The 24,329-nt window shown below is 38.4% G+C and overlaps 1 protein-coding gene across 4 annotated transcripts in view; it reads right to left on the reverse strand.

Moving 5' to 3' along the window:
- Positions 1 to 24,329, reverse strand: part of armc8 (armadillo repeat containing 8) — a 253,834-nt gene that overhangs the window by 15,740 nt on the left and 213,765 nt on the right. Inside the window, exons 18-19 of one of the 4 annotated variants that reach the window (XR_012981938.1) lie at positions 17,811 to 17,906; positions 7,243 to 7,355 (exon numbers count right to left, since the gene is read on the reverse strand). Coding sequence is in view for 3 of the 4 variants with exons in the window: in XM_076264243.1 (XP_076120358.1) it covers positions 7,243 to 7,338; positions 17,811 to 17,906 (192 nt within the window). In the remaining variant the exon portion in view is untranslated. Of the gene's footprint in view, positions 1 to 7,242; positions 7,356 to 17,257; positions 17,467 to 17,810; positions 17,907 to 24,329 lie in introns of those variants that run through there. The other 3 variants (XM_076264243.1, XM_076264245.1, XM_076264244.1) reach the window with 3 other exon arrangements.

Here is a 24,329-nt window from a genome sequence, read left to right on the forward strand (position 1 = left end):
GAGCTAGGCTATGAACTAATATGTGCATTGTTCCTGACACAAGAAAACGTGCGTGGTCCACCATGAAAGCCTTATCCCTCACCCGTGCATCCTAAATGTAAAACAGACTATACCATTTTGTCATTATAAGACTTAGTTTTCTGTCTTTGACTTAGCCTATTTTATGGAAACGATTGGGAAGAACATTTGTGCTATTCAGAAAGCATATCTTCTATCGTCTTTCCAGGCGCACACAGCTCGTTACCATATATCGACTGCCTAAACAGATTTTCTGTTGTTCCTTTCAGTGGCCTAGTAGCAGAACAGGTGAGTAGACCTACGTTCTTTTTCGTGCAAAAGGCACATTAGGAGAACGTCGCAAAAATTAAATTAAAAAAATGGGAGCAGGGAGAGTTTGTACCTCCAAAATGACTCTATTGAAGAGATCAGTTTGTCTCTGCTCTTGGGTTTGGCCTCGCAGCGAACTCAACCCTCTTATTGTTTGCAGTTTGTTAAATAAAGCGCTGCAGATTACATTATTTATTTCTGATTAATTGCGTCTTTCGATGTCTTTTGCAACATCTGCTTGTTAGGCTGGGCTACTGTCAATGTCCTTGTACAGGTAAATGTTCAACAATTGCTGGTGTACAGGCTATAATAATCAATTAGCTAAATCATTTGTCCAGCTGTTTAAACATTTTTTCGTGCTACATTCAAACGCAAAAAGTGCTTTGATATCTTTTTCGTTGTCATTTGAACGTCGACAAGCAGGCCAACATGTTGCGGTTGCAATTTAAGTGAAATTTCTACAATATCCCAACCTATCCCACTCTGATGTTTAGAGTTGTTTCGTTAAGATTTTGGGTTTGGCAAAGGACGTTTTTTGCCTTTTTTATTCATGCCCTTTACAACTATGCTTATCCGCCCTGGCAAACTTCGACCACTGCATGATGATACTGCTTTTATTACACAACTGAGAAATAGGTGATTGGGCTCGTCCTTTACAGCAACAGGACACAATATCCCTCCAACTAGCCTCGCCCGCCACTTGTTGCCTTCATATTTTTCCTTTCAAATTTGTGATATCACTCAAGTCTTGCTTTAGTTAATTAGCAAGTTACTACCAGAAGCCAAGACTCTCTCACTAGCTCAAAAATGTAGTCATGTAGGCTACTTTCTAAATATTCAACATTCGGAAGCAGCTGCAATTGTAACTGGACATTTTGAAAGAGACCTTTATGGAAGCGCTGCTGCCCAGCTCACGTAGCCTCCTTCACAATGTTGAATGGTGACACGCACACAACTTGCAAAATATTAAACTGCTTTGAGTGAAGTGCGCTTGTGAGTTGCGTTCCTTCTGTAATTAATTATACTAGATGCTCTTCTTCACACTGAAAACAGTGGCAGTCCTAGCTTGTAGCCTAACACCCTGATATTTTTTTCGAATCAATTTGTGGTGTGACTGACATCAGACTAGTCATTAGCGCCCCTGCCTTGTGGCCTTTATGATTTCCTTATAACTTTCTTATACTAAATAGGAAATGCAAACAATGACATGCCCAACCCTGGAACTGACTCTCTCTCTCGTGTGTGCGCGCACTCTAAGCAGCCTACATTCCAAATTATGGTAAGGTAACTTTCAAATTAGATCTGCTGCATGAAGGAGAGTGAGAGGAAACCCGTGTCCTGCTTTTATATTTGATAAATAGGTCCATCTCATCTCACAGTTCCAATGCATGATCCGAATAATGGTTTCATATTTGTTAGTCAACTTTGCAAAATACATTCGGGGCTACACTCGAAACATTCAGGGCTGAAGCCCCGGCAAAATCGGCAGGCAACGCCCCTGATAAGATATATAAACTCACACTATTGTATTATCATATATGTTTGGTAATGGCTCAACTGTCTCTGATTGTTCTACTGACTTGGAAACTGGATGCGTCATGGAAGCAGTAAGTCAAGTCACATCAAAAATAGTAGTGGCAGAACTCCCAGGAGCCACCTGGTGGTAGTTTGGGTCAACTGCAGTTTGTGCCATTTCTGCCGAGAATATGGTACGCGATTCGTGCGTGATTCATGCAGGAAACCGTCCAAACTTAACTGATACCCACTGTATTTAGACAATGTCCTCAGTTTGCACATTATGAGTTTAAAAATAAGTGTTCTCTGTCTTTGTGTCATCCACATTGTGTGCCATTCAGTATGCAAATAATTTATGCAAAAGGAGCCCTGACCAAGAATTGAGTGCATAAATTAACTGTTTCAGATTAGTCAGATTAGTTCATTACTTTTCCAGACACGGCGGCAGACACAAATTCACAGACGGGCATTACATTTTTCCAAGTGGGGCACAAATTCATCAGTGTTATGGGAACTTAAATTGATCGCAGTAGTTTAAGATAGGCCATTAATAGACACTGGGGCTACAACAACTGAATTCAAACAGATATCTAGTGCCAAAAATCACTGAAGTGTGGTAGGCTACGTATAATTACAAGCTTACACTTGACAATACATTCTAATATGAAAACGTAGATGTTTGGGGTAACCTATTGTTGTAAAATGGTGCAGCTCAGAGAGCTGGATGTAGGCCTACGAGTTAGCACACCTCTTGATGATAAAAATGTTAGCTGCCAGCCTTGTCAAAGTTAACTTTGCTAACGTTTTGCTGAACCTACCCTAACTAACCGACAAACTCCCCTAACAAATTGACTACATTTGTTGCACACTTGAAACGAAATGTCTTCAAAAGTATGTTGAAGGTGGTTACATTTATTTCCATTCCAATAACTTCACAAACTACATTTCCGTTTTCACTTGTAGGCAGGGTTCTAAATTTACACCCGCCAACCCGCCAAATGCGGGTTAAAATTCATTTTGGCGGGTGTTAATAAAAACTTACTAGCCAGTTTGGCCGGTGATGCATGAGGCATTACGTGCATGATACATAAGAGGCTGTGTTCTCGGTCATATATCCCCCTGGCAGTACTTCCTACATTTCCCATTACCACTGTGCCGTAATGTACGTGATGATGTTTCATAAGCCCATGGCTGCGCACAGTTTGCAGTTTGCAGTGAAACCAGCGCGAGAGACTGAAACGAACGGAGCGTCTACCAGAAAACTCAAGGAATTAGAAGAACGAACGGAGCCAGAGCAGGGAGCATATAGCCTACTGGCTCCGTTCGTTCTTTTATAGACTAAAAGAGGAGGGAGTTAGCCAGTAAAGTAAAGTACAATATACATAACACATGTGCATAACACAAATACATAACACGTTACGAAATATTAACGCAATTAATGCATTGTGATTACCTATTTGCGGAGGCCGCAAAACCTGAAGCAGCTAGATCGTTTGTTTTATTGTCTATGGAGTTAGCTGAATATGGTTTTAAAAAGTTGCCTGATCAGTGATCATCACCACCACACGCATCACGCACTGTGCTAGAGACAGAGGGACCAACATTTAGCCAATACATAGTAGCTGTTTTTCACTCTTGTTAGAGAAAGTATACAATGTCAACATGCACCAACAGCATGTTACATAAAGACGATACTTTTCAGGTCCTCTCTAAAGATCCAACTTGAACGTATTCCCTATGTATTTAATTGGGAACGTGTCTAAGCACATGAGAGGGAGAGAAAACGAGTGACAGCTTCCAGCTGGCTTGTCATTGTTGATGATAATTGATATCTCTTTTTTATTAAGTTAAGATTAAACAAAAGGCGGCGGTGGTTGGGACAGACTTATGGGGTCGAGAAGAAGAATGAAGCAGGATGAGGATATTGACAGAGAAATAGATAGATAAGTAGATGGATAGATAGATAGATAGATAGATAGATAGATAGATAGATAGATAGAGGTCTCAAAACATGAAATGAAGTGTTTGCACTTTCTGTGTATATTTTGTGGTATGTATTCATGCCAACAATGTTAATAAAATGATCAAATGCATTCAGTGACACTCATCTCATAAACTCATAATTCTCTTATTTTCACCAGAAAAAAAATGGCTAGTAGAAATTCTGATTGGCTGGTAACTTTAGAAAGTTACCAGCCACATTGGCTGGTGATCAAAAAAGTTAATTTAGAACCCTGCTTGTAGGCTATGCTGCTTGTCTTGTTTTCCTACTGTTTATTGTATGTATCTACCAAACTTGTTTTTAAGATGTTCATAGCAAAAATGGATGCATGCGATTAATTTAGATTAATTAATCACAGAGTATGTAATATATTAGATTATTTTTTTAATTGATTGACAGCCCTAATTTCAATAATATTGTACTTATTGTAGATCTTGAAAGAATGTCATATCATTCAGGGAGAATGCATATCTTTTTCAGGGATATATGCCCTGATCAACATTATTGTCAAGCGGGATCCAGGGGTGTGCTCCCCTGGGAGAAGATTTTGATAAATAGTCCCTTAGATGATAGATTCTGGTGACTTTTGTGGATATAAATGGACATCATTCAGACATGAGATGAACAAACCCAATACAAGCGTGTATTACAGTAGCATCTTTGTGTAGAGCACCAGAGCTCCTGGGACCCTGGGACTGGTAGGCCTGTTCATTAATCCATCCCTGCTTTTAACTAGTCACTTACCTGCATACTTATTGCTTGTACAGTATACTGCTACTACAGATACTACAGCCATTCCAAGAAAGGTGGGTGCCAATTATAATACTCTAGGAATTGATTAGTAGCCTAACCAAAACTGTGCAACTCATTGAGTGGTTAGTGGTGTTCGTTGATGTTGCAAAACAAGTACCGTAGCGAAATACAGTTTCTATCGTGTTTTATTTGGCATTTTGTAAAATACCATTGATTTCTGTTGGAAGACTCATTGCACGTTGATATTACTGGGCCACCAGAAATGGAAACGGGGGCTGTTTACATTTGGTTGTAGTCTTTCCACGAGACCTTCTTTTACTGTCTATGCTTCAGGCTTAAACATTGAGCGGAAGTTTATACACAGTTGTGAGGTATCTAAAAAAAATAGTTCCACAATAGCAAATAACACGGCTGGAAATCATACATTGCGCCGATATATATATATATATATATATATATATATTTTTTTTTTTTTTTTAAAGAATATGTTTATTCATTTTCAATTTCACAACAAGTAGACAAATATCCAATAAGCAATGCCTTAAACAAACAAACAAAAAAAAGATATATTTGTTTTTAATAATCAATGAACACTACTAACCACTCGGTGAGTTGCAGTTTTGAAAACGAACGTTAAGGGTTGTTTTAAGGACATGTCTGTGCATGCCACTCTGAAGCAGTAAAGGCGATTCAAAACGAGTCAGAAAAGTCGAGACAGGACCAATCGTCAAAATTTCGGTGTCCACCACTCTAGTTCATCCAAAACAAACCAGAAAAGGGACTCAAAGAGCTAAATACCGGAATTATCCTTTAAGTTTGTCGGACAGATTTCTTTTCAATTCTGGCGAGATGCCGTGTGTCATAAGATAGCCCGCATGCCTCGAGACAGACAGATGCGTAAGGGCGTCCTGGTTGCCAGAGCTTTTGACACCAGCTTCCAAAGTCTCTACCCCTGGCTTCATAAAGTTGCACTCTATGACTTTGGCTACGTTTCCCGTTGCCAGTGTGGAAAACACATTCGTAGTGTATGGGACACACAAAAGAAATTCGCACATGAGATCGCGCGAACCTTTTCTGCAGACACGTCGGTACGCCGGAAATCTGACGTGGCGCCGGAGCGCTATCAGGCCTGCTTATTTTATGTTAGATTCTTTTGTGAAAAAAAAAGCCACGTTAAGTGTTTTTGAATAAAATAAAATACATGTTTTGTATTACAACGGTTAAATCTGTGTCTGTATTGTATATTCAAACCTTAATACCATTCCATAACAGGCTGATGGATACTTTCAATGACTAGAAATTCTGGAGAAACATTTAGTCAACTAAGTCCACTGTAGATTTAGTCGACTAAAATCTGCTAATACTTGGTCTACAAAAACTAGACCAAGACTAAAAGACTTAAGACTAGACTAGGGGCCCGTCCCATTTCTCCCCCCTTAAAACTTCCACTTGGTTTTGATTGCCCTCAACATTAAAGCCCCCTCGACAAGGGAAGTGGAGGTGAAGATCTTTCCCTATGAATTGGGACAGCACTATATGCAAATTAGCGTAGCAAACGTGCTCATGCGTGACGCGCATTGTCGACGTGTCTACCGGTAGTAGCCTGCTACTATTTTCATTCAGGAACATGCCCGTTCTAGCGGTCATTGTTGTGTGGGCCGTGCTGGTTTATCTACGTCTGGTTAATCAACAAAGATATTCGTGTTCATATGAACGCCAGAACACACACCTTAAATATTGACGAAACTACCCAGATCAGATATATAACGTTATTTGATGGGCAGACTCTCTCAAAGCACTCAGCAGATATCATGAACATCGTCAGATAGCTTCGTAAAATATTTTCTAACATTAGTGTTCAAAACTCAACAGTCCATCAGATGTGCATCAAACTAACATATTCCAACATAATTAGAAATTGTAATATGCTTATTTGCGAAAATATATGAAACATTTTGCCGGCTTGCTGAGCTCGCACGGTATCCTGGGTAATTTCATCTCCCACTTCGTTTTAAGCCTGCATCGGTCCTGGCTATATTTTGAGGGTTGATTTTAAGGGGGAAATAGCACTTCCCCTTGTCCCTAAAGTAATGGGACACCCTAGCCCTACACGTGCACGCGCAAAAACGAGGGTTAGGGCAAAAATCTAGGGGTAGGGGAGGTATTGGGACTAATCAAAAGACTAAGGCTAAGACTAAATTAGAATGTGCTGTCAAAATTAACACTGACATTAGCCTATTATTATTTGTTGCTTTGCGGCCACAGAATCACTTAAACTAGCAGCCATGTCTCAATGTTTATATAGCATGACAGCTGCAGCTTGAAAGATGTGCATGTGTGTGTGAGAGAAGAAAAGACACGCAGGTTAGGGGAGGCACTAGAATGTCTTGTGCACAGCATCTTACTGAAAAACGACACTAGTTTACTAGTAGTATCGATACTAATAAAATTAGGTATTGTGACATTTTTAATTTCAGGGTATTGCGATACTTTTGTAGTATCGGTGCACCGTGCAACACTATTTGTCACCTCACCACATTGCTGATTTGTACTTTACCCTCTAACATATTTACATCTGGCCAAAGTCTCTTGTAAAAAGGATTTCAAAATCATTTGAGTTGAAAGGTACATAGAAAAACATTTACCATGTAGTACTTAATTTTCTGTAGTATGTCATCATTTGTCATGATGAGTTCCTTGGCTGTGTTGCCATCAGCAATGTTGGCCAGGATACATAAGGTCTAAAATGGAGAGATAACTGTCAAAATGTTACCGCGTATTCAACAATTTATCAAAGACCAAGCTCTTCTTCAAGCAGCACTTTTCTTAATCCTGTTCACAGACAGTCAAACTAAACACACTGAAAACCTCCTTGGCAGATGTAATATAACGTAGGAAGGCTTTTTGCACACCTCTTTTGTCAAGCAGGTGCATTGGATATGACCAAAGGTCGCAGATCAGGAACTTAGAAAGAATCCCGCACACTGACCATTCCGCAAGCAATTATTTATTAGAAATCACAAAGTTTTTTCTTAGACCTGATGAAGGTCTAAGACTGAAACGTTGCAATTTCTAATAAATAATTGCTTGCGGAATGGTCAGTGTGCAGGATTCTACGGAGCCCTCCGGGTGACATGGGGGAAAAAAACGGGTTAAAAAAACAAAAAAAAAAGTAATGGGGAAAAAAAACATGAAGAAGAAAAAAAAAACCGATGCACTTTTGCGGGATCTCATTGCGGGATCTCGCAAAACTTTTTTTCTACTTTTGGAACTTGCTGGGCTTCCTACTTGACCCCAATAGGCCCACAAACCACTACCGCCAGATGGCAATCGTATCATGATAATATGATTGCTCTATCACTGTTGCGTGTTGTGGGTTTTCTGGACACATTATATAGGCCTATGACACGGGAGGGAGAGGGAGACACCTGCGTGCAGACACGCACACACCGGCCAGGCACGTAGCAAGCGTGGGGGATGTGGGTGTTATAACGTACACAGTTTTGCTGGAACACGATTCTATCCCCCACACTTTTTGTCAGATTAAATTGAAAGTAAAATATGGAAATAAACGCTCCCGTAAAGAGTTGGAACCGTATCTATAACGCACACACAGAGACACAAATAGGTCTGTTGATTTGATTGAACGGTCATCCAGCCAATCACTTCAAGTTAGGTGAAGAACCAGAGCCGCTCTGATCAAATTCAAAGTGTACATCTTTCAAGGCTATGCTGCTGCTTGGGTCTGCATTGTAACATCTGCAGTGAGCAGATTTCAGATAGAATTGAAATGATAATTGTTACCGCATTATGCTAATTTAGTAAACCAAAATTCACTGTCTGACTGACAGTTTTTGTCACAATGCAGGGAGTCAAAGTGAAAGCGGGGTGCGTGCACCAAGGCACCTGTTTCTGCAGGAAAACCTTTGGCTACTGTTCTCAGAGCATTATGCTTTCTCTGCCTATGATCTGCAGCTTTTCTCAAACTATGGGCCTCCTCAACAATTAACCTACTACTGCTCCACGTAGCCGCGAAATTAAGTTATGCCCGGTGCTTCACACGTCTGCTCATTTGCAGCATACTTATTCATTTGGTGTCATCAACTATATAGACATAGCCCAGTCAGCACACATACAGTACGTCTCCAAGACGCTTGGAAAGGAACAGCTTAATTACATCGCGTTCCATTTAGAACGTCTTATTTGATCTGATCTTACAAACGACGGCGTCAAGACACATTTGAGTTCTACATTGGAGATAGAACGCTTATGATCGCTCATGCAATGTGTGCGTCCCTGCAGCAAGTGAAACTGGAGGTAACGTGGGCTAGAAGCAACAATAGTTTAAACAACAACGTGGCTTCCTGTAACTATCAATGGAAAAATGCATAGAAACTGCTAATCATAGCCTAATCTTTAAATTGACATTAATTAAACTGGCTATATGCAACACAATTTATATATATTCCCTTTGCATATGTTTGGGTAGACTTCAAACGTTTTTAAATTTGAGCTTACAGTTCTGTGTCCTTTACATGTATTTAATAGGTATTAGTGATACCTCGAAATTAGGCTGCTGTCTATTAGGTAATTTATTGTAGCCTGCTGTGTGTGCGTGTCTGCACGCAGGTGTCTCCCTCTCCCTCCCGTGTCATAGGCCTATGTAATGTGTCCAGAAAACCCACAACACGCAACAGTGATAGAGCAATCATAGTATCATGATACGATTGCCATCTGGCGGTAGTGGTTTGTGGGCCTATTGGGGTCAAATAGGAAGCCCAGCAAGTTCCAAAAGTAGAAAAAAAAGTTTTGCGAGATCTCGCAAAAGTTTTGCGGGATCTCGCAAAACATTGCGAGATCCCGCAATGAGATCCCGCAAAAGTTTTTTTTCTTCTTCATGTTTTTTTTCCCCATTACTTTTTTTTTTTTTTTTAACCCATGTTTTTTTCCCCCATGTCACCCAGAGGGCTCCGTAGGATTCTAAGTTCCAGATGTAATATAAAAAAGGAAAACCCAACCAAAGACCAGACTACACTAATGTTTACCAAACCACTGTCCGTTTGGTAAGCCAGCATGAGGATGGAAGTGAACAATGAATTAACCCCTGGTTGACTATTAGAACACACAAATCAGTATGTTACACACAAATACGTTTGTTACAGTTTTGAACAATCAAAATGAATTTGAAGATGATATCAAAAACTAGTTGCCTGGTAAAAACATATAAAAAGTGGCAAATTGTTGCATATATTTTTTTCCTATGAGTGGCACAGGAACATGCCATTTCTAATGACAACTGTCAAGCCATGTGGCTATAAAACACAAAACCAAAAATATGCCTTGACTGGTAGACAAAGTAGATAGGGCTGTAAGTTGTACATTGACAAATGGACAAGCCACAAAATGAATGCAGAAGTTGCAACATGTATACAAAAGCAACAACACAAATAATTTTTTTTACAATTCGAATGCAAAAACCACAACACATTTACAAATGTAAAAATCTCAGAGCGGTAAAGAAAAATAATATGTACTATTATTATAGACCTGGCCTACTCTGCCTCTGATAAGCTTGCTATGACATGTTACATCCATTCCTGCAGTCTACTTTGTACAGTCACCTACATTCTTGGAAGTGAAGAAGCTACACAAAAGACCTCTGGAAAGTAAAGAAAGGAGTCTCCAATATTGGTAATAAAAGAGAAGATAATTTCAACTTTACCAAACACACAGTATAAAAACAATAGCAGCGATTTTGGCTATAATTTGCTTCATGTAGCCTAAGGGCCCTATCTTACTGCCAGTGCATTGTGGCGTGAGGTACGACGCAACTGTCATTCTGAGTTTGTGGCCAGTACAATTACCATTATCCCGCCAAGCGCAAATTGGGATAAGTGTTGTTTTTTTTCAGGCTATGTTTTCGATTGTAACCCCTTGTCAGTCAATAGTGAAAGTATATAGCTAAGTGTAAAACTGTTTTGTCGTTGCCTAAGAGACCACAGCGAAGTTAGTTTAAGTTTGGATGAGTTCAAATAATAGACCAGTGCAGATGCATGTAGGCTACAGGCTATAGGCTTCTCTGCTAGTCACACACACATGCTTTAGTAAATCAAAGTTTAGTGTAATCCTGTTATTGCATACACAGTCTGGTGTGCAAGCATATTCCTTCAGATGGCTGACTGTTAAAATACCAACGCGCTGTTTGACATTGCGCTCCTTGCTCTTAAAGGGAATGACAGATGTCACTCTCATTGATTTTGATGTTACGCCCAAAACATACACATGACTGATTAAGAAACATAAGAACAACCCTTTTAAACAATGCGCCTGGCGTCTGGTGAACTTACTACGTCAAGATAGCGATTTTGGACTGGCCACACCCTAAAACGTATTTAAACGTTGTGACAGAATCACGTTTCTGTCATGTTTACATAAAATAATTAATCTACCCAAATATATTTATTTACTTATTTTCACTACATCACACTTTTATTATATATTACTTCCACACTATTGTCACTTGAAGTAGTTCGCTGGCTTAATGACCTTCTAATTGACTAGCCAATCAGGTGTGGTGGAGGTCATGAGCTGGAGTCTCGCTTTAAACAAAATAGGAAGTGAGCTGTCAAACCGGCAGGGAGTTGAATGTTCAATCAATGCATTGTGTCGGAGGTTGCGGTAGCTCGGTGGAAGTTCGGAAGCGCTTTGATGGAAATAAACTAAAACCTATGGACCTATTGGACTACTGGAAGTAAACTAAAATCTATGGACCTATTGGACTACTGGAAGTGAACGTGGATTTTCGTAATGGACGTGTGGATTATAAGGTATATATAGGTACTATGCTATTGGATTAGTGCGAAGTGTCAGGCTACACTTTTTGCCTGGCTAATCGAGCCTATACCTCCCTAAACCTCCTCCAAAAACTTCGGTTTCAACTAGGCCTACGTCGTTTTCATCTCTTCCTTGCTGCTCTCCTCCCGGGACACACACACGCTCATATAGGCTACACACACACACAGGAACACTTGCTGCCAGCCCCTCCTATATGGAGTCAAAATAGAGTCTTTAATATTGAGAGCTTGTGCAAAGATGTTCACATGTGTAATAAAGTTTTGCAGCTGTGCAAAAGAAGTTCTGTATGTGCAAAGACATTTCGTACCTGTAGAAATGTTTTGTACATGTGTGAAAGAAATGTGTATTTGTAGAAATGTTTTGTACATATGTGGGGCGAAATGCGGATCTGTAAAAATATTTTGTACACGTGTGTAAAAAATATGTACCTGCACAAATACTTTGTACGTGTGTGAATCTCCTACGCGAAGCTACGCGATGATTTCCTGCGCAACATTGAAAGCGTGAGCTTTGCAAAGCTTACGGACTTTTGACCCTAATTTTACTGCCTTTCTGAAGAGCCAATCAACACATTGCTTACTGCAAACCAATCAGCGTTCCCCACCGACCACCAGATTTTGGTACTAAATCCACAGATCTAGTTATTAAAACTGGAGGTAACAGCAAGGGCAGATAGGTCGTAACATTACTGTAAATGAGCACAGATAAGTATTTCTGGACTAAAATATTGCAAAGCGATTTGGTTACTTTATTTGTCATGCTTTTATCAGTTGTAACATAGTCAAAACGTTAAGCATATCATATCAGAACATGAAATAATAACTATCGTAACTCCTCCTATTACCGTCGGTCCCGTATTTCCGCCGTCTTGCGTGTATGTGTCACTTAATATCCATTTCTATACAAACAAAGACAGCGGACTCCTAAAAAAAACGCAACCACCCACACCATAGGTGTATCTAAATTAGCTATGTACCAAAAATGACATTTTACCGTGACTCGAAGAGCTGTAAACAGTGTTGTAAGGCTGCGTGTACACAACCGCTTGGAGCTCCAGTGGAATTTTAATTTCACGACGAGAATTCTCGGTCTAACCGTCCATGTGCCGTTGAAACGGTGTAAATAGGCGACCCATCAGGCAAGCACTATAACTCCGAGCGTGGTAAACAAAATCGGATATTTCAGGCAGTAAATGCTCCCGTTAAGAACCAAACCAGATTTTGTTCAAATCTACAAACCTATGGCTACTGAAAAATGTAAGGTTCATTTAGTAAATGTTATTTTGAAGTGTTGAAAAACATCGTTGTTTTAGAATTTCTGAACAAAAGTGGTGATAATTGGGGGTGTTACGATAGCTGCCATAGCTATCCTAGCTGACGCTTATCGTAGCTCATAGTGCTAGGGCTAATGTAAGTCGTCAGTTTATACATTACCCAGCGAATAAGTAGGCTTAATTCTTACATGTCTTAAGTTAAAGAATTGAAAGAAATAGGAAATAAAGAAAACGCTTGAACGGGTTTATCCATTTACATTCAGATTTTGCCATAGACTTTGCCTAAGCGCTTGCTTGGTAGTCTACCGTCCTGTTCAGTCTATGGTTGCTATAGAAACCGCTGCTGTGCTTCATAAACTGACGAGATAACCGTGCTTGAAATACTCCCGAAACACAAAGAAAACAAAAGAAAATGTACCTATGTAAGAAAATGGGATGTTGTTGTATTCCAAACAATAAACCAACAGTCCTGGAAGGGCATTACTACGGTTAAATCTCACTATAATCTCCTAGCCGTGGATGTCCCATTACAACCCATTCATTTGATTCGTCTTTTTGCCGTCCACTAGGCTATTATTATAGACTTGCAAAGGGTGATAAAATAAACGTGTTCTCATATCAAATAATAATAGCAGATAAACATAAATGTGTGTACAGTATTACTGTTTATAATCATGAATGACACCACTGAATCACCCTTTCGGAAATGCATCGCGTAGCGTCGCGTAGGAGATTCACACATGTACAAAGTATTTGTGCAGGTACATATTTTTTCCACAAGTGTACAAAATATTTTTACAGATCCACATTTCCCCCCCACATATGTACAAAACATTTCTACAGATACACATTTCTTTCACACAAGTACATACTATTTCTACAGGTACATATTTTTTTCAGACATGTACAAAATATTTCTACAGGTACGAAATGTCTTTGCACATTCAGAACTCCTTTTGCACAGCTGCAAAACTTTATTAAAAATGTGAACATCTTTACACAACCTCTCAATATTAATGACCCTATTTTGACTCCATACTCCTAGGCCGCTCGTTTTCATTTGTTTGTTTTTTGGTTATTGTTTTGTTTGTGTGCGTCGCCATAGACGTAGCGTTTTGTTGGATCTAGCTTCTAATGAACTGTTGTCGACGTCGCCGACGTCCTGAACTGAATGACATATTGTTTAATACACTGCATCACCTGCTTGAAAACCATATACTGTGTTGTGTTTCTTTTCTTGTCAACTTTAAAACGGGAAGGGTGACGGGGTCTTAATACTGACACGGCAGTTTTAATGCTGCCTGGCGCCCAACATAATCATTTTCTTTTCTTGTGTCAGAGGCCACCGTTACAACGTATTTAAACCATCCGTTTCAGACCGTGTGTTTTAAATCACTAAAATAAGGCCCCATGTGTAACCAAGATAAGACCCTTAAGGTTAACTCGTACAGAGCGTCAGAATGTCTTTTTTTCTCAGCTGACAGTCTCTGTCTTGCATTTACTATACAGGTCTACATAAAATAATGTTTGTTATTCTAACATTTGCTTGATTTCTAGTCCACAAATCTTCTTTTCATGTTTTTGGGATGACAACTGCTGGATGTAGGCTTAACAGGCTATAAACAAATGTACACACTAACCTAAACATTAAATCCAGAAATTAATATTGGTGAGTTTCCCTGCCATGTTATGTCTCTCATCTCATAAATGTCTCATCGCTGCCCTGGCTCTGCTCAGCACTTGTTTGATTCACATACTATTTTATTCACTGGTGACACCTATGGTGCTATCCTCCATAGAAATGTACAGGCATAGTTTGTAAAGTTGGCAGTTGTCTAATCCACCCCTTCCTGTAATGTACATAATCTTCATGGTCATAGCCATGCTGCAAATGTTGGCGCATGCACAATGAGCAAGTTAATGTGCTCATGTGCTTTTTAGCCTTATTTGAGTGAATTGGGGGGATATATTTACAGCGGGGAAAATAAATATTGAACACGTCAACATTTTTTTCAGTAAGTATACTTCCAGTGAGGCTATTTGCATGACATTTTCACCAGACATTAGTATTAACTTAGGTAATCCACACATATAAAAAAATCCAAACATTAATGTAATTAAGTAGAGTTATGAGTAAAAAAGTGGAATGCCACAGGAAAAAAGTATTGAACACGCCTACTGAAATTTCTTAAATACTTTGTGGAAAACCCTTTATTTGTAATGAGAGCTTCAAGGCATTTCCTCTATGACGAAACTAATCAGTCGCAGAATTCAGGTGTGATTTTGACCCATTCTTTTAAACAGATAGTCTTTTAATATTGAAGATTCCAGGGGTCCCTCTTGTAAATCCTGATCTTTAGGTAACTTCCAAAACTGTTCAATTGGATGTAAGTCAAGGCCTGAATTTCCTTTCTCTGAAACCAATTGAGAGTTTCCTTTGCTGAATGCTTTGGATCATTGTCCTGCTGGAAGGTCTAGCCATGTCTCATCCTCATTGTTCTGGTGGATGGCAAGATTCTCCCAGAAAAAATGGCTCCATTCATCATTTCTTCAACTGTATGAAGTCTGCCAGTACCATGAGATGAAAAACAGCCCCACACCATGATGCCTCCACCTCCAAACTTCACTGTTGATGTGGTATTTTTAGGGTGTGCCATTTCTCCTCCAAATATGTTGTGTAGTATGACATCCAAAGAGTTAAATTTTGCTGTCACCTGACCAGAATACATTCTCTTAGTATTTCATAGGCTTGTCCAAATGTTGTGTAGCAAACTTTCAGTGAGCTTCGACATGTTTTTCTTCAGTAATAGAGTCATGTGGGGTGAGCGTGCATAGAGGCCATGGCGGTGGAGTGTGTTACCTATGATTTTCTCTGTAACAATTGAACCTGCTGCCTCCAAGTCTTTCTGGAGTGGTCCTTGGCTCTTAGGCTACACTTCTGACTATCCTTCTGACTTCCTGGTCAGAAATCTTGTGTGGAGATCCTGTGCATGGCCGATTGATGATGCAGTGATGTTCCTTCCACTTGCAGATAATGGCTCCAATACTGCTTACTGGATGATTCTGAAGTTTTGAAATGCATCTGTAACCAGTTTCATTGATATGTTTTGCAACAATAATGTTGCAAAGGTCTTGGAAGAGCTCTTTGCTTTTACCCATCATGACATGTTTCTTGTGTGACAACTTGGTAATGAAAAACCTTTTTATATCTCATCAATATGTACTAACCCAGCTTACATTAATTTGCACAGATAAGAGGGATAATTACTCTCTAACTATGTATAGATTCCAGCTCGTTCCTTGCCATTCCTTGCCTTTGTGTACTGTTTTTTCTTAGTGTGTTCAATACTTTTTCCCTGTGCCATTCCACTTTTTTACTCATAACTCTACTTAGGGACATTGATGTTTGGATGTTTTAATATGTGTGGATTACCTAAGTTAATACTAATGTCTGTAGAACATTTTATGCGAATAGCCTCTCTGGAAGTATACTTACTGAAAAAAATGTTGACGTGTTCAATACTTATTTTCTCCGATGTGTACTGTTCAATTCAGATTTAAACACAGACACACCTGCCCGGAGACATTAGCAAGAAGAAAAGAGAAGAAGAGTGGCAAGACTTGCCTTAAAGGACTTTGCAGATGCCCATCGGGGAATTTCCTATTTTATTATTGCTTCTGGGAGGGCGAGTTAGCTTTAGAAGAGAAACATAACCAATGCATTACGTAGGTTTGTTTTCTGTCAGCTAGAAAGCAGGTGAACTGCTAACATTTGTGTTGTAGCTTTTGCATTTGTGTTGAGGCTTCTGCATTTGTGTTTTGCCTTTTGTATTGGGTTGGCCTGTCTGGGGGACATCTGAGGGAATCGAACCCCAGTCTCCCACTAAACCATATTATTAACCACTGTATTATTGACTTCCACGTCAGAATGAGTGTTTGCAGGTAAACTTCATAGGCCTGAGCATCATAATCACGAAATTTCTGTTAACTAACAAACTGACGGTTGTATGTGTTCACTGAACAAAGATTATGAAAATAAAACACACATTTTCCATCTAACACTTAATTTGAACAGATATTAGTGCCGAAACTTTTCCGAATTCTTCACTTTCTGCTGATGAAAAAGCGAATGTCCACCATGTTTTTTGTGCACGCGAGCAACTTTGTTATGTCAAAGGGTGTGAATAGTTCAGCTGTGTGGCCAAAGCTATTCGTACCAGGGGTGTAAATAGACACTCCGTAAAAAACATATTGAAATTTTAGGCACATGGGGATCTTCCTAATACCATCACAGTTTTTCTAAAATTATATAAAATAATCGCAATATAATATCGCCTTGCATATATGTGTAACATCATCAGATTCTTGCCAATACACAGCCCTAAAAGAAGATTTAAACAAAAATCTACTTATATCTATCTATCTATCTATCTATCTATCTATCTATCTATCTATCTATATTTCACGATCCAATCCAGTCTCAAAAGATAGCTAAGTTTACTTTCTTCACAGCAAAACAGATTTTGTCACCTGCACTTTTTATTCATACACAGGAATGCATAATCATCTGATTCTTATGATTCTCCTCCCATAATTTTGTCTCAATTGTGAATCCTACTTCCAACAAAGTATGCATGAGACAGGAGTGCAACCTGTCATTCTGGGCTCCAGCTGCAAGCAAACTGTGGTCTTACCAGTGGTGGTTGGAGAGTGAAACAGTAGGAAGCATGACATTTCGAACCTGAGGAAAGCAATGGGTCCAGGGGACCATGCCCCAAGGGAAAACTTTTTTTTTAAATAGCCCATTATATTTTATGATTAAATGGTAACTTCTGGTGAGAAACAAACTGGCAAATAAAAAAAAAGTAGCCAACCCTTCAACAGAACCAAACTGTACATACTCCTACTCCTGTGAAATAGCTGTAGATGAAAATACTACAATTTTTACACACAATTTTTACACCTTGAATTTCCCCTTGGGGATCAATAAAGTATCTATCTATCTATCTATCTATCTATCTATCTATCTATCAAATGGATGTGATCATTTTGATTTTTTATGGGTGATGGAAGAGAATGACCTACCTGCTCCTTGATCTCCATACTGTGGTCGCCCTCTAGGATGAGTGTCACTGCCTGCATAATTTGTTTTCCATGTGAGCTCATAATCTGGTCTATGTGCTGGAAGACAAGAATTTTGGAAAGGTGTAAAATGTATGTCTCCAGAGTAGAGCAGCCTTTCTCAAACTTTGTTGACCACCCCCTCCCATATATACTGTACAATTACTATCATATCAAAAAAGAGTAAAGCAGTCAATGTTGTCTGTGCATTGTTTACAAAAAATGTTCAGTGAAAAAAATGTACATCAGAGGACTGCTGTACTTAACATGGTTGCATGATGTTTGCATTAAAAATACTTCCCAAAACAGCAGCAATTATTTGGGTGACATTGTTTTGGGAATTCTGTTTCTGAGTTATCCTCATGCAACTCATACACTGGTAGGTAAAAGGAGAACATATTTACATGCTTTTCTTTTAAATGAATGTTTGAATGTCTGAATTCAAATTTGTGTTTGGTAAACGGCAGAGCAAAAAGTAATTAATCACCGAGATCTTTGTTAAACAGAAGAATGAATAGGCTACAATAGATTTTGAAGATAAGTTGATATACTCTTTTGATCCCGTGAGGGAAATTTGGTCTCTGCATTTATCCCATTCTGTGAATTAGTGAAACACACTCAGCACACAGTGAACACGCAGTGAGGTGAAGCACACACTAATCCCGGCGCAGTGAGCTGCCTGCAACAACAGTGGCGCTCGGGGAGCAGTAAGGGGTTAGGTGCCTTGCTCAAGGGCAAGGAGGAATTACCAGTGCATGAAAAAGCAAAACATATGATGTAAAATATACAGTGTTAAAACATAGTGTAGAGATAGTTACAATGGTTTTGCTTAGGTATAAGGTTGTTGCAATGCTAAATAAAGCTGTTTCTATGATAGTTGCTAGGGTAATCATGTTGGTTGTTATGAAACTGACATTGATGCTTTATTTCAATGGTTGCCTTATTGGTTGTTAGGTAGGTGGTGGTTTAATATAATTGGCTGGAGGCATAGTCGATGATAACTGACAGTTGGAATGGCTGAACAGTTAAATAGCTGAGTAGTTTAAATGGTTAAATTATTTAATAATAAATTCTTGTAGTGAGGATTTTTATTTTGAAACAGTTGTGGGAAGAGCAAACAGTTGGCAGGAGTCATAGGTGATGACAACTGACAGTTGGAATGGCTGAACAGTTAAATAGTTTGATAGTTTAAATAGTTACATTATTTAATAGTGAATTATTGTAGTGAGGATTTTTATTTTGAAACGGTTGGCAGGAGTCATAGTTGATGACAATTGACAGTTGGAATGGCTGAACAGTTCAATAGTTGAGTAGTTTAAATGGTTAAATTATTTAATAGTGAATTATTGTAGTGAGGACTTTTATTTTGAAACAGTCGTGGGCAGAGGAAACAGTTGGCGGGAGTCATAGTTGATAACAACTGACAGTTGGAATGGCTGACCAGTTAAATAGTTGGATAGTTTAAATGGTTAAATTATTTAATAAGGAATTATTGCATTGAGGACTTTTATTATGAAACAGTTGTGGGCAGAGGAAACAGTTGGCAGGAGTCATAGTTGATGACAACAGACAGTTGGAATGACTGAACAGTTAAATAGTTGAGTAGTTTAAATGGTTAAATTATTTAATAAGGAATTATTGCATTGAGGACTTTTATTATGAAACAGTTGTGGGCAGAGGAAACAGTTGGCAGGAGTCATAGTTGATGACAACAGACAGTTGGAATGACTGAACAGTTAAATAGTTGAGTAGTTTAAATGGTTAAATTATTTAATGGCGAATTATTGTAGTAAGGACTTTTATTTTGAAACAGTTGTGGGCAGAGGAAGCAGTGGGACAGGATCAGTTGTCTTAAGAGAATGAGATTGTGGGCGCTATCTAAAACGATCTAAAATGGAAGTATGAAAACGCAACAGGCAAGTGGCTTTGTGGGCGGATCTTGGGTGCTATTTTACCGGCGGGATAAATGACTGTTGACTGTCGCCCGATGCAAATCTAAAATGGGGTGGTCTGAAGTAGCTACATTACTCATGGGTGTGGTTTGGGCATAACGTGCAATAAACCAATCAGAGCGTCATCTCACATTCCCTTTAACAACAGGCGTGCTTATTTTTTATTTGCCAGCGCAGCCAGGACCGTTCACAGAGCTATAAGCACTGTTAAGTTGGGAACAGTGTGCTATTGATTTTTCCTCTTGACAAAATGTAATACAGAAATGTGACAAAGACATACTTTCCGATGTTTTGGGATCACTCTCACTGAATCACGAGGTTATGAATGCATGGTGATATTTTTGCAATGTAATCTACATTACCTCACTATAGACAATGCAGATCTTCTGTCAGATAAGCTATCCTCTCCCGTGCTGCTACTGGGGCATTTGGGTTAAATGGCATTGGCATGCAGTTCAACATCACATCTCAAGTCCTCTAATATTTCCTAATTTATGTGATCAATACATCCGTGATTCGTGGAAATGTGTACGCTAGATTCATATCTTGATTCATGGACACCACACTGATTTCCCTCGTGTGGTAATATTTTTCCTTGTAATTATGTATGGTTTGCAGAAATGGGAACTGCGTCGTATGGATGAGAGGAGCGAAGTGTGCGTTTGAGCAGCACAGGCGACCAAGCAAGGGCTCCTGCAGGTGTAAGCTACGGCTCTACCTTACCATCAGGCAACTCAACAACGAGAAACAGTTTCTAAGTTGACCTAACTTTCCAACTCTGCACAGTATCTGATTAATTGCATGACATACTGCATAGCAGTGTTTTTTATATTATATACTTTTAATTACTTTTTTCTGCTGTTAGTGAATATGTGACCAGGCATGGGAAAACCAGGTGCAAGTCGCAGAGACGCAAGTCGCGAAAAACAACTTTGAAGATTTTTTTTTCAAAATTATTTATTTTCGTTTTTTTGCAGAATGTGCAAGTTGAAGTCCTAAAGAAGCAATTACATGTTTCAGATAACAGCATTGGTTGCTTTAAACGTGATTATTTTGTCCTTGAAAATGGTTAAGTTTCAGGAAGTAAACCAGCGTTTGAATTGGGCGTGACCATTAGTGGTCTTTTTTTCTGTCGGCCAATCAGAAGTAACACAAGCGATACACATGGCTACTTAATATACAGCGACCCCGGAACTCTCCTTGGCAGACATTCGTGTAGCCACAAACTTTCTCCAGAGTTTATGTACAAAATACGGAGTGATTCTATAGCTGCCGAAAGATAGTGGCAGGACATGCAAATCATTGGCCATCTTGAGGCAAACAGACGTACAGTAGTTACTTCGGAGATGACTACATCCACCAAAAAGCCGCAGACGAAAAGAAAGTCCCCCCAGACCACGTATTTCATCGGAGGCAATGAAGTCTGCCGGAATACTTTTCAGTTTCTCATAGCGTAAGTAGTCCCTGTTACATTGCAATCCCTGCTACATTGCTTGCTAGCTAGCTAATGCTACATTGTTATTAGCTAGTTATTGTTGTTATTAGCTAGCTCAGTACTGTCGTTTAAAATGATGCACATCGAAACTAAGCTGTAATGGGAGGTCTTTGGCTAGTAATGTGAGCATCTGCTATTAGTTTGAATAATGCTTGAATTGCTTGAATGGACTGATGCTAATGATTTAGCACCTAGCCTACTGGAGGATAGTTTGTATGAATACATCCAGAGTAAGGTGCAAAGGGGCCTGGTAGCATACCGTGGTAAAGTTGGTTTTATATTGGACGTTGGATATTCGACACATTCGAAAAATCTATTTAGCACTGACTACGAGGGTCGAGTTTGTGTCAAACCAATTTTAATGTGTTTAAACAAGGCCTGCCTATATTACACAAAGCTTCTTTTGTCCAAAAACCCATGTTTTGATTTTATGAATTTTTTAGGCTGATAAAAGATTTCAATCTATTATGCGGCTTCACCTTTTGACTTACCCATACTAAAACACATCTCCTGAACTCGGCTTACTGCCCTTTCTAGTACACAAAGCTTCTTTTCCCCTAAAACCTACTCTTTGATTTTATACAATTTTTAATGTTAAATGTTTCAAATCTATTATGCGGCTTGCCCTTTTGACCTACCCATGTCAAAACACATCTGGTGAACTCGGATTACTGCTCTATATAGTACACAAAGCTTCTTTTTCCCAAAAATCCATTCTTTGATTTTATAAATATTTTTTAATGTAAAAAAAATGCTTTAAATGCTTTAAATCTATTATGCGGCTTGACCTTTTGACCTAACCATGTCAAAACACATCTGTTGCACTCAGCTAACTGCCCTACATAATACACAAAGCTTCTTTTTCCCAAAAATCCATTCTTTGATTTTATAAATATTTTTTAATGTAAAAAAAATGCTTTAAATCTATTATGCGGCTTGACCTTTTGACCTAACCATGTGAAAACACATCTGTTGCACTCAGCTAACTGCCCTACATAATACACAAAGCTTCTTTTTTCCAAAAAACTCACTCTTTGATTTTATATAAATTTTTTACTATTCAAAAATGCTATAAATCTATTATGCGAATTGACCTTTTGACCAACCCATGTCAAAACACATCTGCTGCACTCAGTTAACTGCCCTACATAGTACACAAAGCTTCTTTTTTTCAAAAACTTACTCTTTGATTTTATATACATTTTTTACTATTCAAAAATGCTATAAATCTATTATGCGGCTTGACCTTTTGACCTACCCATGTCAAAACACATCTGTTGCACTCAGCTAACTGGCCTTCATAGTACACAAAGCTTATTTTTTCCAAAAACTCACTCTTTGATTTTATATTAATTTTTTACTTTATAAAAATGCTATAAATCTATTATGCGAATCGACCTTTTGACCTACCCATGTCAAAACACATCTGCTGCACTCAGCTAACTGCCCTACATAATACACAAAGCTTATTTTGTCCAAAAACGTACTCTTTGATTTTATATAATTTTTTTATTATTCAAAAATGCTATAAATCTATTATGTGCCTTCACCTTTTGACCTACCCATGTCAAAACACATCTGTTGCACTCGGCTAACTGCCCTACATAGTACACAAAGCTTATTTTTTTCAAAAACGCACTCTTTGATTTTATATTATTTTTTTACTATTCAAAAATGCTATAAATCTATTATGTGCCTTCACCTTTTGACCTACCCATGTCAAAACACATCTGGTGAACTCGGATTACTGCTCTATATAGTACACAAAGCTTCTTTTTCCCAAAAATCCATTCTTTGATTTTATAAATATTTTTTAATGTAAAAAAAATGCTTTAAATGCTTTAAATCTATTATGCGGCTTGACCTTTTGACCTAACCATGTCAAAACACATCTGTTGCACTCAGCTAACTGCCCTTCATAGTGCACAATGCTTATTTTTTCCAAAAACTCACTCTTTGATTTTATATTAATTTTTTATTATTCAAAAATGCTATAAATCTATTATGCGGCTTGACCTTTTGACCTACCCATGTCAAAACACATCTGTTGCACTCAGCTAACTGGCCTTCATAGTACACAAAGCTTATTTTTTCCAAAAACTCACTCTTTGATTTTATATAAAAAAATTTTTATTCAAAAATGCTATAAATCTATTATGCGGCTTGACCTTTTGACCTACCCATGTCAAAACACATCTGCTGCACTCGGCTAACTGCCCTACATAGTACACAAAGCTTCTTTTTTCCAAAAATGCACTCTTTGATTTTATATTAATTTTTTATTATTCAAAAATGCTATAAATCTATTATGCGGCTTGACCTTTTGACCTAACCATGTCAAAACACATCTGTTGCACTCAGCTAACTGCCCTACATAATACACAAAGCTTCTTTTTTCCAAAAACTCACTCTTTGATTTTATATTATTTTTTTACTATTCAAAAATGCTATACATCTATTATGCGAATTGACCTTTTGACCAACCCATGTCAAAACACATCTGCTGCACTCAGTTAACTGCCCTACATAGTACACAAAGCTTCTTTTTTCCAAAAATGCACTCTTTGATTTTATATTAATTTTTTATTATTCAAAAATGCTATAAATCTATTATGCGGCTTGACCTTTTGACCTAACCATGTCAAAACACATCTGTTGCACTCAGCTAACTGCCCTACATAATACACAAAGCTTCTTTTTTCCAAAAACTCACTCTTTGATTTTATATTAATTTTTTACTATTCAAAAATGCTATACATCTATTATGCGAATTGACCTTTTGACCAACCCATGTCAAAACACATCTGCTGCACTCAGTTAACTGCCCTACATAGTACACAAAGCTTCTTTTTTTCAAAAACTTACTCTTTGATTTTATATACATTTTTTACTATTAAAAAATGCTATAAATCTATTATGCGGCTTGACCTTTTGACCTAACCATGTCAAAACACATCTGTTGCACTCAGCTAACTGCCCTACATAATACACAAAGCTTCTTTTTTTTTAAAACGCACTCTTTGATTTTATATAATT

Source organism: Alosa pseudoharengus, unplaced genomic scaffold, assembly GCF_046254945.1.
Source record: "Alosa pseudoharengus isolate Yale_2024_CS ecotype anadromous, Long Island Sound unplaced genomic scaffold, YU_APseudo_1.1 YU_APseudo_1.1_scf_3, whole genome shotgun sequence".
Lineage (NCBI taxonomy): Eukaryota > Metazoa > Chordata > Actinopteri > Clupeiformes > Clupeidae > Alosa > Alosa pseudoharengus.